This window comes from Cnephaeus nilssonii (genome assembly GCF_951640355.1).
Source record: "Cnephaeus nilssonii genome assembly, chromosome: 14".
NCBI lineage: Eukaryota > Metazoa > Chordata > Mammalia > Chiroptera > Vespertilionidae > Cnephaeus > Cnephaeus nilssonii.
The window spans coordinates 71676176-71697188 of NC_137085.1; the positions used below are offsets into that span (position 1 = coordinate 71676176).

At 46.9% G+C, this 21013-nt stretch overlaps 1 protein-coding gene across 2 annotated transcripts in view; it reads left to right on the top strand.

Moving 5' to 3' along the window:
- FAM120A (family with sequence similarity 120 member A) overlaps positions 1-21013 on the top strand; it is a 107733-nt gene that overhangs the window by 42271 nt on the left and 44449 nt on the right. For both annotated transcript variants that reach the window (XM_079790694.1, XM_079790695.1), the window contains exons 6-7: positions 14006-14103; positions 14346-14626. In XM_079790694.1, the coding sequence (XP_079646820.1) occupies positions 14006-14103; positions 14346-14626 (379 nt within the window). The remainder of the gene's footprint in view (positions 1-14005; positions 14104-14345; positions 14627-21013) is intronic.

Below are 21013 nucleotides of genomic sequence, written 5' to 3' on the forward strand. Positions count from 1 at the left end.
GGACTAGAACACTTACGCAAGAGGAGGAAATTAGGAGAAAAGGGGTAGAGACACTTAACATTTGGCATTGATATGAGTTGATAGATGAGTTTAAATTAGTTTTAAATTTGAGCTTCTTAAAAAATATGTAATGTTCTATAAAGTGTTTTCATTTTTTTATTAAATCATCAAATGACATTTCAGTGTAAGTATTTTATAGATGAAGTTGCCACTCCTGAATTCACTTTCACTTTCACTTTTTAGTGTTTTTTGGAGAACAGAGGTATAAGTGGTAAAGAATCTGGGGTGTTTAGAGTGACATTTGTAGGCAGGTTAATGTAGGCAATAAGTGCCTGTAAATCCTTCTATAAAGCATTTCCTGAGGCTTCTGACTGTTGTAGAAATCTGAATTGTACTGAGGGACTCACAAAGCTCCAGCACAGAACCACGGAGGGCAGGGCGTGGGGCAGGGTGGAATTAAGGGTGGCTTGTGTGTGTTCTGGAGTGTCAGGATGAGATTGGAGAGAGGATGGGACAATATTCAGAGGAAAGGGCAATATTCAAGTCACGTACACACAATTTGAAGTCAGCAGAAATGGGTTCATGTAAAAATCGCCTTTGTTGGTTTTCTTTTGATAAGTAGGTAGAAACAAAAGTAATCTGGAGATCCAGTGCTCCTTGGTTTTTCCTGTGCTAATAGGGTCCCACTGTGGAGCTAAGCAACAGTGAGGACTGAGATGGAAATCGAGAGTCCAGAAGCTACATGGACTTGGGGGAAATGCTTTCTTGGCATCCTAAGTTAGAACCCAAGACCTATTTTTCCATAAAGATCTATACTAATAATAGCCTAGGGTCGCCACAACGGGACGGGGCGACCGAACACCAGGAAGTGCATGGAGCACCACTAGGTCCCTCCCCCACCGCCACCCCCAGGCTCCCATCGCTGGATGGCCAACGGGGAACCAGACTGGGTGGCAGCGGAGCGGGACTGGGGACTGGCGAGCGGGCACAAGGCAGACCTCCTGGTCCCTCCCCCGAGCTGGCAGGCTCCCATCGATCCTCACTTTCTTCTGAAAGGAACGTGGCGCCTCCACTGCACAGCCTCCGGGGACACGGACTCACCGCTGTGAGAGGCTCCTGAGCGGGCACTTCAACAAGGACTTCGGCACCTGCAGCGACCCTCAGCCTTCCCTGCTGGGAGGTGGACAGAGAGCATCAGCTTTAAAGCACAAACATCCTCCTGAGGGGAAAACCGCCACCTCCCTGCTCCACAGCTGCTTCCCTGTCTGCCAGAAACCGCGCATGCTCCTCCCTGCGGGATGGGCGGGGCTGAGCCGCCTGTGGGCCAGTGCAGGGAGGGAGGAAGGGGGCAGGCCTGGTTTTAAATTATACCCTTATCTCCGTTTATAACTGGAACTAAGCCACGAGGAGACAGAGAAGCGGCCCAGGAGAAAGGGGAGCAGTCCTACCCGCCTGCGCCCTCGCACTCCGCCCGCCGGGCACCCTCACGACTTTCCTGGTGCAGAACCAGGTGCTCATGGGAAGCTTAACGAGTGTCGCCGGGATTGTGAACACTCACTGTGCTGGGTGACATGGGAGGGGTGGCCTGCCAGGGGGCATCGGCCAGGAAATCAGCTCCAGGCGCCACTTGGCACTGGCCCACCTAGATGCAGGGAGAGGGAGGCGGGCGCGGGGCCTCCCTCCACCCCAAGGACCGGGCAACGTGGCTGAGAGTCCAGGCTCAGCACCCCCGAAAGCAGCAGAGCGGGACACCCGCACCTCTGGGTGAAGAGCCACGCACAGCGGCGCACAGCCGCCCACCCGGTGTATGCAGGGCTGGGAAGCGAAGCCGACCGGATGTGAACGGATGGCCCTGCATCCCTCGCTGCCGCCTTCGGGCCCCTGATCCAGCCCCTCAGAGTCTCCGTTTGTTTGACCCTAAACCTGGAATAATGATACCAGTCCTGCAAGTTTGTGAGAAAGGTTAGAAGTAAGGGATGCAAAGAACCCAGAACAACGCTTGTTCCTTGGTGGGAGTGGAACACATGGAGCCCATGTAACCGAGCGAACAGCACAAACACCCGTCGTCCCCACACCGCGCACTGCCGCCGCCTCTGAGTTCCCGCGGGCCTACCTCACCAGTGTCTCGCCCCAGGGAGAAGGCCTGCTCTGAAGCCCAGCGGGCAACCACTGGGTGAGGTAGGCCAGCCCACTCTGTGCCTCACTGACTTACCTGCACAATCAGGTAGCAATGCCGGATGACGGGCACTGAGAGCAGCTCCCACGTGGCAGGGAGAGCGCCCTCCTTCTCATTCAGGGCCATGTTCAAACCACTGCTAGGTCAAACCAGCCTGGTCCTCACTCCTCAGCCACGCACTGAGCTGAGACCAGAGGGTAGCTGTGCTCAGAGCTGAGCTCTTCACACTCCCACCAAGTCCCAGAGACTGGTACCCAGTACCAGAGACTGGTACCCACCACCCAGAGGCTGGCATCTGCCACCCAGAGACAGGCACCCACCACCCGGAGACTGGCACCCACCACCAGAGACTGGCACCCACCACCCGGAGACTGGCACCCGGCACTCAGAGACTGGCACCCACCACCCCGAGACTGGCACCCACGAGAGCCAAGCTGTTCTCCCGGCTCCCCCAGCATTGCATTCATTTGCCTAATATCCATTAAGAGCTTTAGAGGTTCACTCAGTAGAAAAGGAAAGCAACCCAAACTAAACCAAACAAAATAGACACTGTATCCCCAGAAAAGCTTCCTTTTTAAACCTGCGCTCCCTTTCGGATGCTGCTGTCCCTGTAGAGTTAGGTAAAATGTTCTCAGCGCCCTTCCATTGTCCCCCTCGGGAAACATTTCTGGAGTCCACGGGGTGTCAGCTCCAAGCCAGGCCCTTCAGAGAAACACGGGGAGGCCCTCCCCGCCTCTGAGGAGCTCTCTCTGTGGTCAGAGCAGAGCCAAGCACGGGACAATGCACCTGTTCTGTGTGCACCGAGATAAAAAGCAACCAGATGCAAACCACGTTTAATATAAAACACTCCTGCTTGGACACCCCACATTCCCACAGGGACACCCCACGCTCCCACAGGGACACCCTACACGCTCCTGCTGGGACACCCCAGGCGCTCCTGCTGGGACACCCCACACTCCCACGGGGATACCCCACTCACTACCACCAGGATACCCCATGAGCTGCCACTGGATTAAAGTAAAAAACCATGGCAGCATGCACACTCCCCACTTCTGAGTCTAGAATTGGAAGACATTCAGCTCTCCAGACACCATCTATGATAATAAAAGCATTATATGCTAATTAGACTGGACAGCCGAACAACCTTCTGGACATCATTCTGGACGTCCTTCTGGATGAAGCTGCTGCGGCAGGGGCCAAGACAGAGGTGGTTAGGGGAGATCAGGCAGGCAGTTGAGTGGTTAGGGGCAATCAGGCAGGCAGGCGAGTGGTTAGGGGCAATCAGGCAGGCAGGCAAGTGGTTAGGAGCCACCGGTCCTAGATTATAAGAGGGATGTCCAACTGCCAGCAGTCGGACATCCACCGAGGGGTCCTGGATTGTAAGAGGGGGCAGGCCGGGCTGAGAGACCCAAACCCTCCCCCCTGCCTCCGTGCACGAATTTCATGCACCAGGCCTCTAGTATTCATATAAGGTCATAAGTGGCTTTTGCCAATTATAGTGCATTATATTATCCTACAGGAATACACATTCAGAATTTTGAACAAACAGTATTGGAACGTAACTTTCTTATTCATTAGAACCCATCTGTATTAATCACTTGAGAAATTGGGATAGTTGTAGTGTTGTGAGGAAATTTTAAAGAATAATACTAGAAGCTTAGAGTGTGTCCGTTGGGAATAAAAATGGGGAGAGCTGATTATAACCAGAGTTTTCTAAACCTGCCTGGAATTTTAGGTTCTAACCCAGAACTGCTATATCAAGATCTTCATTGGCCTCAGAATTCTATATTTTCAAAAGAAAAGCTGGGCCCATGTGGATTGCCTTTGGCGAATGACTGCTTTTTCTTCATGATTTCTCTCTGAGCTTGTGGTCCTCTGCAGCATTGAGAAAACCTCGGATCTCTACACAGAAATTGGGGGATGTGGGCTGTACAGAAAGAAACACAAACACCCCTTGTCCCATTGCTATGAGGCCTGATCACAGCGTGTGGTTCTTTCAGGGTGAAAAACAAGAATGTGTCCAATCCATACTTTGTCAGAAACCGTATTGGGTACTGGAGATCTAGAGGTGATTATAATTTTGTCCTTTCCATCACAGCTCTTAATGTCCATCTTATCTCACCAGAGAATCCCTGTCTAAAAGAAAGGACACGTTAGATACGTCAAAATTGACTTGTCAGCAGCATTTGGTTTCCTGGTTGAATCGGTAGTTCTCAAATCCTAGCTATGCTTCAAAATCATTGGGAGAATTAAAAACACACACACAGATTCTAGAGGCTACCTCAGGTCTGCGAATATAGACTTCGTAGGCACAAGCTAATCCTGGTATATTTGTAAAAAGCTGCCCAAGTGAAAACAAGGTCCAATGGGTCTGAAAAAGCACTCATGGTGTCCTCCTGGCCTTTCTCAGTGAAAAGTAGGTGAACTCCCACCACACACCTAGTTGAATGGCCAAAATCTAGAATTGTGTCACTGCCAAATGCTGGCAAGGATGTGGAGCACAGGAATTCTCATTCATTGCTGCTGAGAATGCAGAATGACACAGTTTGACAGTTTCTTATAAAACTAAACATACTTTTACCATAGGATCCAGTAATTATGTTCCTTGGCATTTATCCAAAGGGGGTTGAAAACGTAGGACCACACAAAAACCTGCACACGGATACTTAAAACAGGTTTATTCATAACTGCCAAAACTTGAAAGCAACATAAATGTCCTTCAGTATGGATTCATGAACTGTGGTACATCCAGATAGTGAACCCCCTCCCCCCTTCTGAGTGCACAAATTTCCTGCACTGAGCCTCTGGTGTTTTATAATACTATAAAGTAGATACATGTCCATGTAAATTTGTCCAAATCCATAAAATGCACCACACCAAGAGTGAACCTTAAAGTAAACTATGGACTTTAGTTAATAATAATGTATTGATATTGGGTAGTCAGTTACAGCAAATATACTACAGTAATGCAAGATGTATACTTTCTGTTAAGTTTTCTGTAAACTAAAACTGCTAAAAAAATTAAGTCTATTAATTAAAAAAAGTAAATGAGCTCCTTTAAAATGTTCACTTCACGGCAGGCACTGTGCTGTTGGACAGTGTGTTAGGCTAGACAGATGTTACCTTTGCCCTTGTAGACTCGTGAGAGGGAGAATGATACAGGAATGTGAACAGGAAGGTCAGGGAAGACCAACCCTATTAAACTAATGTTTGATTCCATCAGTTTTGTTTCTGATTATAGTTTGGGGTGAGGTTTGGAGGTAGGGAAGGAGTTTTGCAAGGTGACAATAGGGTAGAAGTATATGCGGAGGAGACAGCATGTGCAAAGGTGTTGAGGTGAGAGGACAGGGTGTAAAAGAAACAAAAGAATGTGATTGGAGCACAAGAAGGGAAGGAGTGGTCAGGTGATGCTTGTTAGTCTGGGTGCATTGGCCATGCACTGCCTGAAACTGTAGACTTAATGTTAGGACCACAAAAGCTCATTGAGGGATTTTTCATGATAAAATCTTAAATTATTTTGAAACTATCATAAACACAATATATTTCTACAGAAATAAAACAAAAATCAGAGGAACATTACTAATACCAGAGCCTTTTCCTCATCTCTCCCTGTCACATTCCCTCATCTTCCAGCACCCTGAATTCTGTTTTCTTCATTGTGTTTGGACCCTGAGAAATAATTGGAGCTGTGGAAGTAGGCAGGCTTCCCTGGGGAGGTTTTCTGTGGAGGCACACTCCGTAGAGAGGTCCTGAGACAGTGCCTTGGACCAGGGAGAGGCGGAGAGCCAGAAGTGCAGAGCAGAGCAGTGCAGTCAGAAGAGGAGTCCTGGCAAGAACTCAACAGAGGTGAGATGAAGAGGAGCTCCAAAAAGAGGTGTTAGCTTTGCAGCTTCCTCTGTGCTGATGGACGTGGAAGAGGGCAGGATAAGTGGCCAAACCCACCTGTGATCCCTTCCATGGGGCTTGACATGGGAGAGAGGAGTAAATAGGCTTAACCTGTTATGAAAAAAGTTGAGGGATGGGACAATGCCCCTGATCCGTTGGAGACCAAGGGAGGCTGCTAGACAGCAGGACTGCATGGCAAATAGAGAAAGAATTGTGCAAAGATAACCATATTGAAATAGGAACTATTGCCGCTGGACAAAGAACAGATTGCATGGACTGCAAAGAAAGGACCTCTGGGTCTTGTGACTGCCAGTATGCTGGCAGGGGTGTCCCACATCCTGACAGGGCACAGTTTTATCAGACTGAATCAGAGGATACCAATTCACAAAATGCCAAACACTGTGTCCCACCGCTGTATAAGAACAGAAATGACTGCCATTCTAACTGCAGTGATGGGACACAGCTCTCAGGGCCAGGGCTCAGGAAGGCGCCTGTGTGAACGGGAGGCAGAGACCAGGGCCAGTCAGTGGGCTCTGATATTGACCCTTGCTTTGCTAGAGGTTGTTGCTTTCTGGTAACTGGGAAGGTGGATTCCTGTAACCACACAATTTGCACATCTGTTGCTCACCAGACTGTCCATCAACTGTCACAGCATTCTAGGCCCTGTAACAGTCTCGAAAATACAGCTTACTGGCCAACAACATGCCCTGCCATAATGGGTGATGATCAGGAGATGTCACCCGTGAACATGAAGACAGTGTGAAGAATGGCACAGCGCCTGCAGGGCTTCCTCTTCAGGAAACCAGGTTACCCAGTTGGGACCACAGTGGGACCTGTGCAGAATCTAGAGTGTGACCTGCTTGGAACATAGGGCAGTGGCTTGCACACATGTGCCAGGGAGGGGAAGGGTATGGACGAGCTGGGGTGAGAGAGAACATAACTTTGCTTTGTTTGCTTTGTTCCCACAGCTAGAACTGACCCTCAGGACCTCGTTCACCTGCCCCTTGTCCACACAGCCAGGCTCACCATTCAGGGAAGGCACGAGTATGACTGCGCCATAACCTGCCCTGTTCCCACAGCAGTGTGTCTGATAGTCCACACTGCAGATATGCTCGAACCTACTTAACCATATCCTATGGTCATTACCTAGAATATTTTCAGGTTTTTTGCTATTGCACGTTTAAAAAATTTTGTCACTGGGCATTCAATATTATACTATAGATACACTTTACTAATAAGTAAACTGTTATGAAAAAATTTTAATTTCTTTTAAAATTTATGTAATACTCAGTTTTATAGCTTTGCTTTTATTAAGTTCACCCTTTTCCAAGATTTTTACTTAATTTTTTATTAACCTAGGGGCTCGGTTCTTGAGATTCATGCACTGGGGTGGGGGGTGTCCCTCAGCCCAGCCTGAGCCCTCTTGCAGTCTGGGAGCCCTCGGGGGATGTCTGGCGGAGGGCTAAGGCCCGCTTCCCGTGACCGGGCCTAGAGGGGAGCAGGCCTAAGCTGTCAGTCGGACATCCTAAGCGCTGCTGCTGAGGAGGGAGAGGCTCCTGACATCACTGCTTCCCTTGCCAGCTCGCCAGCCAGCCAGCCAGCCAGCCAGCCAGCCAGCCAGCCAGCGGTGAACCTGGCTTCTGCTGTGGGAGTGCACTGACCACCAGGGGGCAGCTCATGTGTTGAGTGTCTGTCCCCTGGTGGTCAGTGTATGTCATAGCTACCAGTTGTTCTGCTGTTCAGTGGATTTGCATATTACCCTTTTATTATATAGGATATTATATAGGAAGCTTTGTAACAAAAGAGTACAAAAGATAGTATCATGAGCAGTATTGTACCCACTGAACAGGTTTAACAAATAATATTTGCTTCACATTTTTCTTTCTTTAAAGAAATACATTAGGCTTTTCTAAGTCATGTGTCTTCCCTCAAACAGACTTTTATATTTTCTAACCACATAATATAGAATAAATAGTAGTGCTTTGATTTTTAAAGAAATGCTGTGTTCTTCATGTCATTCCATACTTGCTTTTTCAAGAGGTGCCATGTTAATCTTTTTCGATTTTTATCTTTTTGAAACTAATGCAAATGGCTCTGTTGTCAGCCTTCATGGTCTGACAGGGTAGACTTTGCCAGAGGAAAGCAAAGATATTCTTTCTCTTAGATCCCCAAGCAGATCATTTTGGGCTCATCGAATTCTCTCACTCTGTTCCCGTGACCTTTCATTCAGTTTTTAGTGAGTTTATTTTAGTTGATGTGGTATGAAATGATATACACTGTCTAGTCTTATGGTTTATTGAAAGTTTGGTGTGTTTTTAAACCTGAAAATTGGTCATTTTGGAAGAAGTGAAAATACATCCTTTCTTTGGCTGCTGTCTGGTTTGACAGCAAGGTGTGTGTTCCCGCGAGAAGGAATGCCAGTTCAGCTCACCAGTGACTTCCAAATAAAGGCCATTAGACTGTGGTTTTAGGTTTGCTTTTCTAAAATACACAGATCGGCAGAAACAGATTTGTCCTGTTTTATCATAGACGTGAAACCATGTAAGTGGGTGAGAGTTGTGTCCTTCTCTACTTTCTGGATCTTCATTCAGTCAATGGAAGCACAAGAACCTTTTGCTATTAAACACCTGTGATTCAAACTCTGATTCAGTGAGCCCTGGAATTGAATAGATTTGGATACAATTTGGGATGAATATGTCACTACCCAGGCTCTTGCTATTCAAGATTCAGGCACCAGGTGGACTTAATAATACTGAATCCTGTGAGGTCCACATGTGCGCTATCCAAACTCAGGGTCATAAAATGCAAGGAGTGCTTGTACTAGCTCCAGGCCCCCTCTTGGCGTGGAACATTCCTGTACCCATAGTCAAGCAGCCAGAGCAGCCCTTGTCATTGTCGATCCACCCTCATTCTCAGAAAGTTCTTGTTTACATTGACCTGGAATGTGCTTCCCTGGATTGATTTTGTAATTCTTTTAGGTGCCACTCAGAATATGCCTGCTTGCTTTATCATGATCTTACTTTTCTCAGCCCTGTACTGAAGCTTCCATTGTGAGGGCTTTTCTCCTGGATGGTGGCCTAGAGCTCTCCCTGGGGGGCCTGGCTGGCACTGCAGCTCTGGGCAGCCACCAGCTGCACAGCTCTGGGCTTCTGAGAGTTGGTGCTCACTGGAAACTCAGTTTTTTAAAAGCCGAGGATGCCTCCTGTGTCCTCTTGCCCCGAAGTCCCCTACCTCCCTGCCTCTGCTCTCCTGCCTGTCCTTCAGTCTGGCTCGGCCTGTTAGACCGAACTCCGTAGGCCACTGGTTTCCCGCTGTGCCTCCAACCCAGCCTGCCTTCAGGAGCTATTCATCTATGAGAGGATGGAAACAATTACATGAAATTCTCCTTCATATTGAGATAGCACAGTGACCCAGGCCCCGGACCCCAAGGATACCAGGTAGCCAGAAGGAACGCTGGACCACAGAAGTGTCACCACCTTTTCACTCCCTACTCAAAAACATAGGCAGCTGATTTTATCTCCCCTTTAACTACCTGCTTAAACTACTGATTCGAATGTGCAGTTGACCAAGGTGTGACCACTGTTTGCCCTTCCTAGGGTGGCAGTAATGAGCAGTCTGCCATCCTACCCCCTCAGCGCAGGTGCAAAGTCATTACCAGGCAAAAGGAATTCACCCGAAACCTGAAATTAAAAATTCCACAAGCCCACCTTTTCAAAAAGTCTGCCTTTTCCCGCAAGCCCGCTTTGCCACCAGCGTATCAAAGCCCAGCAGAGCCAGCGTGAAGCCGGGTCAGGGGACCGTCCTTTCCTCTGTGCTGCCTCCCTTGTGCTCGAGCATAAGCTTCACACACTGGAAATTTTCCTGCGGCTTCCTCTCTCTCGCTCTTGGGGAGCCCAAGAACTCTACTGCCAGTAGCAATATAACTTTACATGCGCCTTAACGTCTATAGAATATTAATGCTGAGTAAATACATTTATTTGACCCTTGAACAATGTGGGGTTAGGGGTGCCAACCCCCTGTGCTATTGAAAATCCCCATATAGCCCTAGTTGGTTTGGCTCAGTGGATAGAGCGTCGGCCTGCGGACTGAAGGGTCCCAGGTTCGATTCCGGCCAGGGGCACATGCCCGGGTTGCGGGCTCGATCCCCAGTGGGGGGTGTGCGGGAGGCAGCCAATCAGTGATTCTCTCCTATCATTGATGTTTCTATCTCTCTCTCTCCCTCTCCCTTCCTCTCTGAAATCAATAAAGAAATATATTTAAAAAAAAGAAAATCCCCATATAACTTGACTCCCCCAAAACCCAATTGTAGTCATCCCTTGGTATCTACAGAGGATTGATAGGTTCTAGAACCCCCACCCCGATACCAAAATCCCAAGATGCTTAAGTCGCTTGTATTAAATGGCCTAGAACAACGCATCTGCGGGCTCTCAACTGCAGATTGAAAGTACTGTTTTACATTTGAGGTTGGTACTGTTTTTTATTTGAGGTTGGTTGGATGTGAAACCCTGGAGGATACAGAGGGCTGACTGTATTTATTGAAAAAAATCCCCATATAAGTGGATCCATGCAGTTCAAGCCTGTGCTGTTCAGCAATCAACTGTAAATCCATTTCAACATGGTTAATGTAGTTGGAAAATTCTACCTTGTTTTTTGCAAGCATGGAAAATTAGAGTTATTTGGTAGAGAATATATTGATTTATTTAATCCTTGAATCTGAATTTTCAAAGCTATATTTTTTAGTAGCACTTGAAAATCACATATCAGCACCTATCTGCAAATACAATTTTTTTATTTTGTTTAAAGTATTACATATAGTAGTACATATATCTCCTTTTTTCCCCCATAGACCTTCCCCCAGCCTCCCCTACCCCCTGTCAAATTCCCTCATCCCACCCCCCACACCCCCAGTGTCTTGTGTCCATTGGTTGTGCTTATATGCATGTATACAAGTCCTTTGGTTGATCTCTTTCCCCCCCTCCCAGCCTTCCCGCTGTAATTTGACAGTCTGTTCAGTGCTTTACTGCAAATACAATTTTTAAAAAGTATTACTTTATTATTGTTTGTTTTATTTAATGTAGCATCTCTGTTGTAATATGTGCAGTAATACGTCCAGTAATAGATGAGTATTTGTTAGGTTGAGGTAGGGCTAACAAGCTCTCAGTAGAGCTTCTTGTTCTTGGTTAATACCTTTCTTTTAAAAAAATCTCTTTTGAGTTAGAGAAAAGCTGGACAGCTTCATACAAGCATAGTAAGTGATTTGAGGCAGTGAGTCTGGAATGATACGTCTTCTCTTCCAGAGTGCACAGCTAACTAAGCACAGCTGTAAGGGTTGCAATGGGTGCTTTTCATTCTCAAAGAGACCTTTATATTTAAAAGATAATTTTTGGATGATGAAAATATTTTTCATGTTAAACATTGTTGTCCTGTCTTCTGTCTTCAGTCCATGTACTTTTCTAACAAAGACTGCCTCTCTAGTGTTTGTGAAAGGAGGAGAACGAGGAACTGGTGGTGTTACCCTCCACCCCGTGAGTCAGTGCCAGTTCTGAGAAAGATGCCCTTGTCACGTAGAAGACAAGTCTGTGGCTCCGCTTAGCTGCACGAGGGCTTTGAGAATGAGAACTGCCAACACCAGTAGACATGAAGTTCCCACAGACAGGCCCTGGCTTATTAGGCATTTCTGCAGCTTTGAGAGCCATTAATTCACTAGTTGGACTAGGTTATGATAGTGGTAACTAGCTCTGTGGATTCTCAAAGTTTATTTGAGGTCAGTGATTGCAGTATGATTTTAGAAAATGTTCTTTCCATGGAAATTGTTGCTTTCAAGTTTTAATATAGCTTGGGGTTTTTTGGTTTTAAGGAAAGTTTGTGCTTTTCTTTCTTTTTTTTTTTTTAATATATTTTATTGATTTTTTACAGAGAGGAAGAGAGAGGGATACAGAGTTAGAAACATCGATGAGAGAGAAACATCGATCAGCTGCCTCTTGCACACCCCCTACTGGGGATGTGCCGCAACCAAGGTACATGCCCTTGACCGGAATCGAACCTGGGACCTTTCAGTCCGCAGGCCGACGCTCTATCCACTGAGCCAAACCGGTTTCGGCAAGTTTGTGCTTTTCAGGAAGTTTATAGTATACTAGAAGCCCGATGCACGAAGATTCATGCTAGAATGGGCTTTCCTTTCCCTGGCTGCTGGCACTGCCTTCCACTCCGGCCCCGGAGCCGCCTCTTTCTGCTCCGGGAGCCACCTCTTTCCGCTCCAGCCCCTCCTTCCCACGCTGCCCAGAGGCCCTGAGATACCAGGGGTGGGGCAGAACACCTGGTCATCGCCATGGCGACGACGCAAGTATGCAAATTAACCACCATCTTTGTTGGGTTAATTTGCATATCACTCCTGATTGGCTGGTGGCGTAGCGGAGGTACGGTCAATTACATGTTTGTCTCTTATTAGGTAAGATAATGGCCAAAATAGAGTGAAACAAAAATCATCTTCATTGGCATGCTGATGGCTGCGTTCAGCATTTCATGTGTATGCTCAGGAGTTTAAGTGTGGTAGGTCAGCTACAAGAGATTGCAAACTAGATTTTTTACAGTGATTCAAATTACATTATTAGAGCTTGAATGGATTTCATGATATTCTTACCTGAGAAGGGACTTTAACAGTTACAGGGTCGTCCACTTGGAGGTTTAAATGTTTATAGACTTACTGTTTGATCAGGAATGTCTTGTGGTATGTGTGTGTGTGATGCCAGTGTGTATGTGGTGAGCATGTGTGCGTGTGTGTGTACATGTGCCATCAGCCCCATATGTAATCGTGGCAACATAATCATCCCCAGCTACTGTCCCACAATTGTCTCTGTTTGGTGGGAAGTGAAAGATGGGTTGAGCTCTTACTTCTATGAGCCAGGTCACAGGAGTAGGACATCCATGAGCTTGAGTGCAAGTGACTTTGAGAGGATCTTCCAAGGGATCGTGGCTTCCAAGGCTCATGAGTTCTCGTGGGTGGGAAGAAGTGAGCAAAGTTTTGACATCAGGCCATGCTCCTTGTCACTGAATGCTGGGTGCAGATCACTCTGCTGACTTTGCTTGTGTGGCTGACTGCACCCTCCTGGCCACTTCTCCTCAGACCTGTAGGGAGACACTGAGGGTTATGGACGTGGAAGTATCCGGGCTGCTGGTCAGGTTGACTGATCTGTTGTTACACCTTAGAGCTGACACAGGACCCAGTCCTGATGTTGTGTGTGCAACTGCTTCTCCATGTGGCTTCTGTTCTGTGTGTCACTGTGACGCATGAGGATAATGAATGAATGCCAGCATACACCAGAACGGGTTTATAAAACCATGTTCTGCAAGAACACAGCATCCGACATTACTGATCCTGTAATGCATGTTAAAATGTGTCACCTGATCATGGTTTTGCTAACAATGAAAAACAAAGTATAGGCAGCAATGACCGCATTTCACTTTTTGTATTTAAAAGCTTGCTAATAGCTAAGAACCTAGTTTGAGCTTACACAGAGAAGTTCTGTTGCTCCACAGATGGAGGGGGGAGTGTCCTGCCCCTGTTTTGTTCATTAGTGCTGCAGAATCAGGGGTCGGGGTTTGTCAGCAGTGAGCAGCGGGACAGGTGCACGAGAATTCCTGGCCAGTTAACGATGGATTAACTAGGCATTCAAGGAAACAAAAGCAAAAACACTATCAAAAGTTAACTGAAGATTCTTAAAAGTTAAAAAAATCTAGTCCCAGTATATAAAATTGGTCGTCATAAAATATGTTTTTTACTGTTAAACATGATTTCCTAAAGGTTTCTGAGAAGTGGGACCAGTGGTGTGTTGGCATCTGAGACATACAAGACAGATGGGACACGTGCTGGCCACCACAGTGTCCTGGGGAGGTGTCCTCTGCTCACAGTTGTTTTATTGTTTTCTCTCCGTGTTGATGAAACAGCCAGAGCACATCCGTTTGGAATGCCTGGGATAGTGCCACCGTATGTTCCCCCCCAGATGCTCAACATTCCACAGACCTCTCTGCAAGCCAAGCCCGTGGTAAGTCTTTCCTTCCTTCTGCAGCTGGTTTGCCTGCCTTGGGGGACAGCTGGCCTTGCTAGCTGCATATGCATCAAATCGTAACGAATACTAAAATAATGTCTTAAGCTCTTGAATTGATATGTGAAGCAGGTGCCAGTGTTTGTTGAATTAAAAATGCAGCCAAGACCAAGAATGCTAACGGGAGCTGGGTCCCATAGGTATGCGTGTGTGACCTGTGCCCTCTCTGCCCTCTGTTTCAGGCTCCACAGGGGCCCAACCCAGGTGCTCCGGGTCAGGGTCCACACCATTACAGCCTCGCTGAGCCGGCCCTCACTTTGGAAACAAGCGGAAAGAATCTGACTGAGCAGAACAACTACAGTAACATTCCTCATGAAGGAAAACATACTCCACTGTATGAAAGATCTTCCCCGATCAACCCAGCTCCGAGCGGCAGCCCCAATCATGTGGACTCAGCGTACTTTCCTGGTTCTTCTACGTCATCATCTTCAGACAATGATGAAGGCAGTGGAGGAGCTGCAAAGTGAGTGGTGGGTTTCTTATGTAGCTTGTCACTGGGGAAGCCACAACCCGTGGCACCGAGTGTTGTGCTCAGAGAGGCAGTTTGTTGCAGGTAGGTGAGGGTTACTTTGTGCCGGGATTGGAGCTCCTCAGAGATGGGGGAGAGAGGTGTTTAGACATTTGCACAGGGCTTCCCGCTGAAAGTCTGCTGCCAGCCCGTGGCCTTGGCCCGTTGTTCCTCTGCTGGGGTGGAGTTTTAGGAAAATTGGTCTATGTGACCACCACACGTGGTGGAGTTGTCTGCTCAAGTGCTGCTGACTTTTACTCTGTGGTTTTTCTTGCTGTTCTCGCCCTACCCCCATCCCAGGAAGCATTTTAAGTTAGACGCCTGTGGCTTTCCGTCTCAGCTCCTGGACCAGTGGGAACTTTGAATTTCTTTTGCTCCCTAGTTTAACAACTCATAGGACTATTCTTGAAATAACACTGTTCACCCAACCAAAACCCTAGAAAGCTGCCAGACCCAGGCTGGAGTTCTCCCAGCGAGGAGTATTTTAAATGTGTGCCCCTAATCAAATAAATTTTCAAGTACATAATTCGTTATAATCTGATTGAGGAAGTCTTAAATGGGCAGTCTTCCTCCCCTCCTTTCATCACCTTATGTGTCTAAGAATCCTGATTCAAATTAAAGAAAGGAAAAGAAAAAGGGTCTTTTCTTACAGCCTTATCTCCTTTTCCTGGGTTGGAACTCTAGTTTCAGGTAGATGCCTAGGGCTAGTTAGTACTACATTGATTTCTGCTGTAAGAAATGTGCAAGTTTCCATTCTTCCTGCAAGTTACTGATGCTGTAGATTTTTCCTCTTTTGTCCTCTTTCTCCATCTGTAAAATGGGCACTAATGTCTGCTGACCTCAAGCAGCAGTAACCAAGCAGTTTGCTGTCATCCAGAGATTGTGCGCTGTCTGAAGCAGAGAAGCATAAAGTGCATAAACTCTTACTGCATGTGCAATCCTAAAATCCTAAAATGAAGTGAAAAGCCATAACATTCAAACTTTTGAGTTAACCTTTTGGAAAGGAAATATACTTAAGACCTACTGAGTGAGAATTTCTGGGCTGGGGCTCAGAAATGTGTGTGCGTGTAAATGAGCACCCAGTGACTCTCTAGCTCATGGAAGTCTAAAAATGGCTGATAGATGTCTCGGAACCCCTTCCACTCTGGAATTCTATGAGTTTTCTTTTAAAAGTTGACTCATGTCAGCAAGAGCAAGGCATCTGTATAGTACATGGTCGTCTTAATAAGAAACATTCTTTCCAGACTGAAACACAGGTAGACTTGAGGCAGATGTGCTTTGTGGTGGCGAGTGTGGGAGCCAGCAGAGGCCTGGCATGGGGAGGCGTGGTGGCAGCCTTGCTTTTTCAGGTAGGGAATCAGATAATGCGAGCTGCCAGCTTAATTTGGCACACTGCCCAGTTAGGACGTGAGTTGAACTTGGGGTGAATCAGGTTTCTCCTCCTCCTGTGGTACAGATTCAGTTCCACCCTGCTCCCAAAGGTCCTGGCCAGCATTGCATTCCCTGGAACTGTCCTCGATTTCAGTCACGTCTGCCATTTTGAGCTGTCACTCACTGGTCCACACCCCCAGCTTGGTGTTTTCACTGCCTTTTCTGGAGAACCTTCTGGGAGGTGGACTCAGTGTAGAGTCGGCAGGGATATCTGCCGTCCTTGTGATATGAAGTGTGGTGGAGCACACAGCTAGCAAAGGAAAGAGTGGATCAAGTGCGGCTTAGCAATGTCTTAATTTCCTTGAATCTACTTCCCCATTTATTTTAACAAATGAGAGACAGGAGAGTTAAAATTGAGAGGAAGAAGGGAAGGAAGAGGAAATGGGGTACGTATGCCTGAGGCTTCAGGATTATCGTAGGACCTGGGATCAGCTCTGGTCATAGGTGTCCTTGCTTGTGGCAGAATGCTAAAGAAGGGCAGTGTTCTTGATTTCAGGGTGAAGATTCTAGCCCGTTGAATGTGTTGTGTGTGTGCACTTGAGGCCATGCATAGGATAGAGGGTTGCTTTCCTAGCTCAAACCCCGGCGAGAGCATAAAGTGAGGACATGTGGTTGGTTTCCTTTGGTTTGGATGTGAATGAAGACCCCTGAATCTACAACGTGCTTTCAGGTGGTCTTGAGGGAAAGAAATCATCCATCCACTCAGCCAAGCAGCGCTTGAGCACTTGAGTCTCCCAGTGAGCATGGTGGCGGGCAGTACAGACAAGGTGTGGTGCAGGCAGTCTGCAAAGAAGTGAACAGCCCAGTGATGAGTGTATGAAGAACAGCACACCCCGGACAAGAGGGACTGGAGTTGGGAGCACTTCCCCGAGAGGTGAGATTTGAGCTGTGGCAGCGGGGACAGAGTTGGGCAGATGTAGTGTGGAAGGAGAGGTGTCTTGACCAGGAGGTCTAGCAAAATGGAGGCTGGATGGTGCAGTCTGACCTCTATTCTTAGTGCTTTCTTAGAATGGCCCTGCGGCTGGAGAGTTCCAATGATTCTTTGGAAATGAGTTTGCTCTGATCCTTGGGATGGACAGGTATCTGGGAGGCTACTCCATTTAGCTGGAAATTACTCCGAAACCCGACTTCAGCACCTCTTGTAACAGCTTCTGCAGGTTGACTATAAATGTTTGTAGTTGCTATACTTAAGACCTTGACTTGTGCAATAGCAGAGGTGGGAGTCTGCCACCACCCAGCTGGGTGTGTCCCTCTCTGTCACTTCATCACCCTTCATCACTTTTTAAAAAAAAAATTCTCACCCAAGGATATTTCCTCCCATTAATTTTTAGAGAGGAGGGGAGGTTAGAGAGAGAGAGAACATCAATGTGAGAGACACACATTAATTGCTTGCCTTCCACATGAATCCTGACGGGCCGGGGATCGAACCTGCAACCCTTTGGTCTGCGGGCCAACACTCTAACCCTGAGCTAAACCAGCCAGGGCCCCTTATCACTTTTCCCTGTTGGATTCCCTCCACTGTATTTTCCACAGGTGGGTCCATAAATTACTAGTAAATGATACTGTTTCCCTAACAAACATCAATGATTTTTTTAAAGGATGGTGCTGATGGGTCATAGGACTATCTATACTAATAAAAGGGTAATATGCTAATTAGACTGGGAGACCTTCCAGACGTCCTTCTGGACAAAGCCATGATGGCGGGGTGGAGGCAGAGGTGGTTAGGGGCGATCAGGCCAGGGGGGGAGGGCATTTGGGGGCAATCAGGCCGGCAAGGGGGGCAGTTGGGGGCGAGATCAGGCAAGCAGAGGGGGCCAGTTGGGGACGAGCAGGCCGGCGGGGGGGGGGGGGGGAGTTGGGGGTGAGCAGGCCAGTGGGGGGAGGGCAGTTGGGGGCAAGCAGGCCGGCAGGCAGAGTGGTTAGAGATCAGGCTGGCAGGCAAGTGAGCGGTTAGGAGCCAATGGTCCGGATTGCGACCTAAACCGGCAGTTGGACATCCCCCAAAGGGGTCCCAGATTGGAGAAGGTGCGGCTGGGCTGAGGGACACCCACCCCCCACCCCCCATGCATGAATTTCATGCACTGGGCCACTAGTTATAGAATAAAAGAGAATTGTCCTCCTCACCACCAGAAAAAAAGCTTCCTACAAATTAAAAAGACAAGTGTTTTGAATGGCAAAGACTATAAACATGCAGGTCAGAGGAAACACAGATGGTCAATAAAATATGAAAGGATGTTCTTGCTCTCTAGGAAAATCAAAGGAATGCAACTTCAAACATGACACTTTTTTTTAACCCATAACATTTGCAAACATTTATTTTAAAAAATAAGGTCAGTGAGGGAAATGGGTGGAGTTTGTGTGGCACGAGGTCTTGGCTCTCGTGGCAGGTCCTCGGCATTTGTGATGTCTGAGAGCCGAGGGCACTTCCCAGAGGTTTGCACTGTCTTAGCTCAAAGATGGGTCTGAGGGTGCATCGCAATCACGTTGGCAAGGGCAGAAACATGCCCCAACTCCAAAGCATGTTCTTTGAGAAAAGGAGTGCATGCTGCGGTGTTCTGTGGACTAGCTGGGTGTGAAAGTGCCTCCTGGCTTGTCTTTGCGTTCAGACAGTGGCCCTTTCACTGTGGGTGTGTATGTATATACACATGTATATGTGTGTGCTGGGCAGGCCCTGTATCTCCCCGCCGCGCCCCCCCCCCCTTTTTTTTTAATACCTAACTCAGGATTTTAGCCTCTTCAGATGTCTTTTTCACCACCCTGCTGGAATGGGCATCGTGGGTTCTTACTGTCTGGAAGTGGGCATGTGTCCCTGGGCAGTGTGAGGTCTGTGCTGGATAAGGAGTCTTGGGCTGTGACAGGTGCCTTGTACTCAGGGGCGTGAACTGGGTGCCCGCACCAGGGCTGAGATGAGCTGCATTGGTGCCACTGGAACTGTCCTGAGTGTCCGTTCACTTGTGCAAGATTGTAGCCTCTGCTGTTGCTGGGGCTCTGTGTCTGGCCAAGGGCTAGGCGAGTGCCTGGGCAGTTATTCCAGACCCATGGCTGTTATTCTAAGCAAATAAGAAAGAAATGCTGCTTTCTAACTAATAATCTTTTTCTCCTGTTCTTTTTCCTAGAGTATAATCAACATATATTTCTTACTCTATTCTTGGCAGTGTTTTTGTTTTTCTTCTCTTCCTGGCCTTTGTCAAGTCTTTGTAATCCTGTTTTGGTTGAATTAAGAGTTACAATTGAACCTTTTGGAGATGTTTATTTTATTGGCTTTTAGAATTTGTATCTGATCTGAGGTTGCCAATTTGAAGATTTTAGTTCTTTAATTTTTTTTGTAATTAATATCTCAATACAAAGTGATAGAATTGAAACATTAAAAAATAGAATATAGGAAATCACCCATGTTTCCACATATAGAGATATAACTGTTTTCAAAAGGTAGGTGAATATTTAAGTATCTTATTTTTTGCTATATAACTTACATGGTTTTTACAATAATGGAATATTTTCTTAGAAATAGCAGCTTACCTTTTTCCTTTTCTTCCTTTTTCATACTCCACTTTATAAGCATGCTTTCTGATTTGTGTATAAATGTAACTGCATATGTACACTGAATATCACTTCAGTGTTTTTGCCTGTCGTTGCTGACATTTCTAAATGGATATTTTAAAAGTCCTATTAGGAGAGAAGATAAATTACATTTTCTCCACTTTGTTGATTTAGTTTGTATAGAGTTCCTTCCTTGTACAGTTACATACACGTTGGTTTCGAGGTATTGTGTCAAGGTGGCATCTGTGGTAAAAACTGCAAGCCCTGCGTAACTCCTGTGGGGCCACGTGTGGGCTGTGGACTGTCACTGTCGGTGCCTGGAGGACTGTTGACCAGCCTGGAGACCCACTGCTGCCAGGGCCCAGTTCTTCTAATGTCCCTCATCTGGTCTTGCCGAGTTCCATTGCCACTTGCTATGTGACCTGGAGCTCACTGGACCCCGTGGGCCCAGCGTGGATGGGAGATCGCTGGGTTGTTCATGAGTTAGATCAGCTGATGAGTAACCACACTAAGTGATAGCTGTGTTATGCCTTAGGTTATGGGGTGTACAGGACAATTCAGCAGAGTTCATGGTGGCTTCCTGCCTGGGCCACCCACCTGGACCAGGTCTCTCAGCAGGCTGCCCAGTGCATGGACAATGAAACTTTGTCTCTATGTGACGGCTTCTGGTCTGACTGTGAGGTGTGAGTAGTTGTGTAGAATGAATTGCATATAGAAATATTCTGAAATCTCTAATTCATTTGTTCTTTAAGGCAAGGCATTTGTTGTCGTATTCAAAATTTTGTTTTTTTTACGTTATGAAGTAATATAGTTTTCCTATTGAAATATTCTGGACTTTTAAAAAATTGGCTAGTGTCCAGATGCTTTTCAGACAGAATTTTAGATATTATAGAATGATTATTAGAAGGTCACATGAGCATCTTGATTATGACATTTTATTTTTAGCTTGTGATAATTTATATAGAACAAAACTAAGCTTTATAAGAAGCCACGCCCCCCGCCATACCCCTTTCCCCTTTCCGCAAACTGTTCTGTGTGCTTGCGGATTGACCCTGGGGCCAATCACTAGGGCTGTCTGTCACATTTGGAGGCTGCAGTTTTAATGAACATTCCTTTGTTGTGCTTTACCTATCTACTAGAGGCCCGATGCACAAAATTTGTGCAAGAGTAGGCCCTCGCAGCCCCGGCTTCGGAAGCTCATCCAGACAGTTGTTCCATTGTTCGGCCATTCGGTTGATTTGCATATTATACTTTTATTATAGATATAAAGCCCTAATATGCAAATTGACTGAACAGTGGAAGGAATGACTGGTCGCTATGACTCACTGACCACCAGGGGACAGATGCTCAACGCAGGAGCTGCCCCCAGCC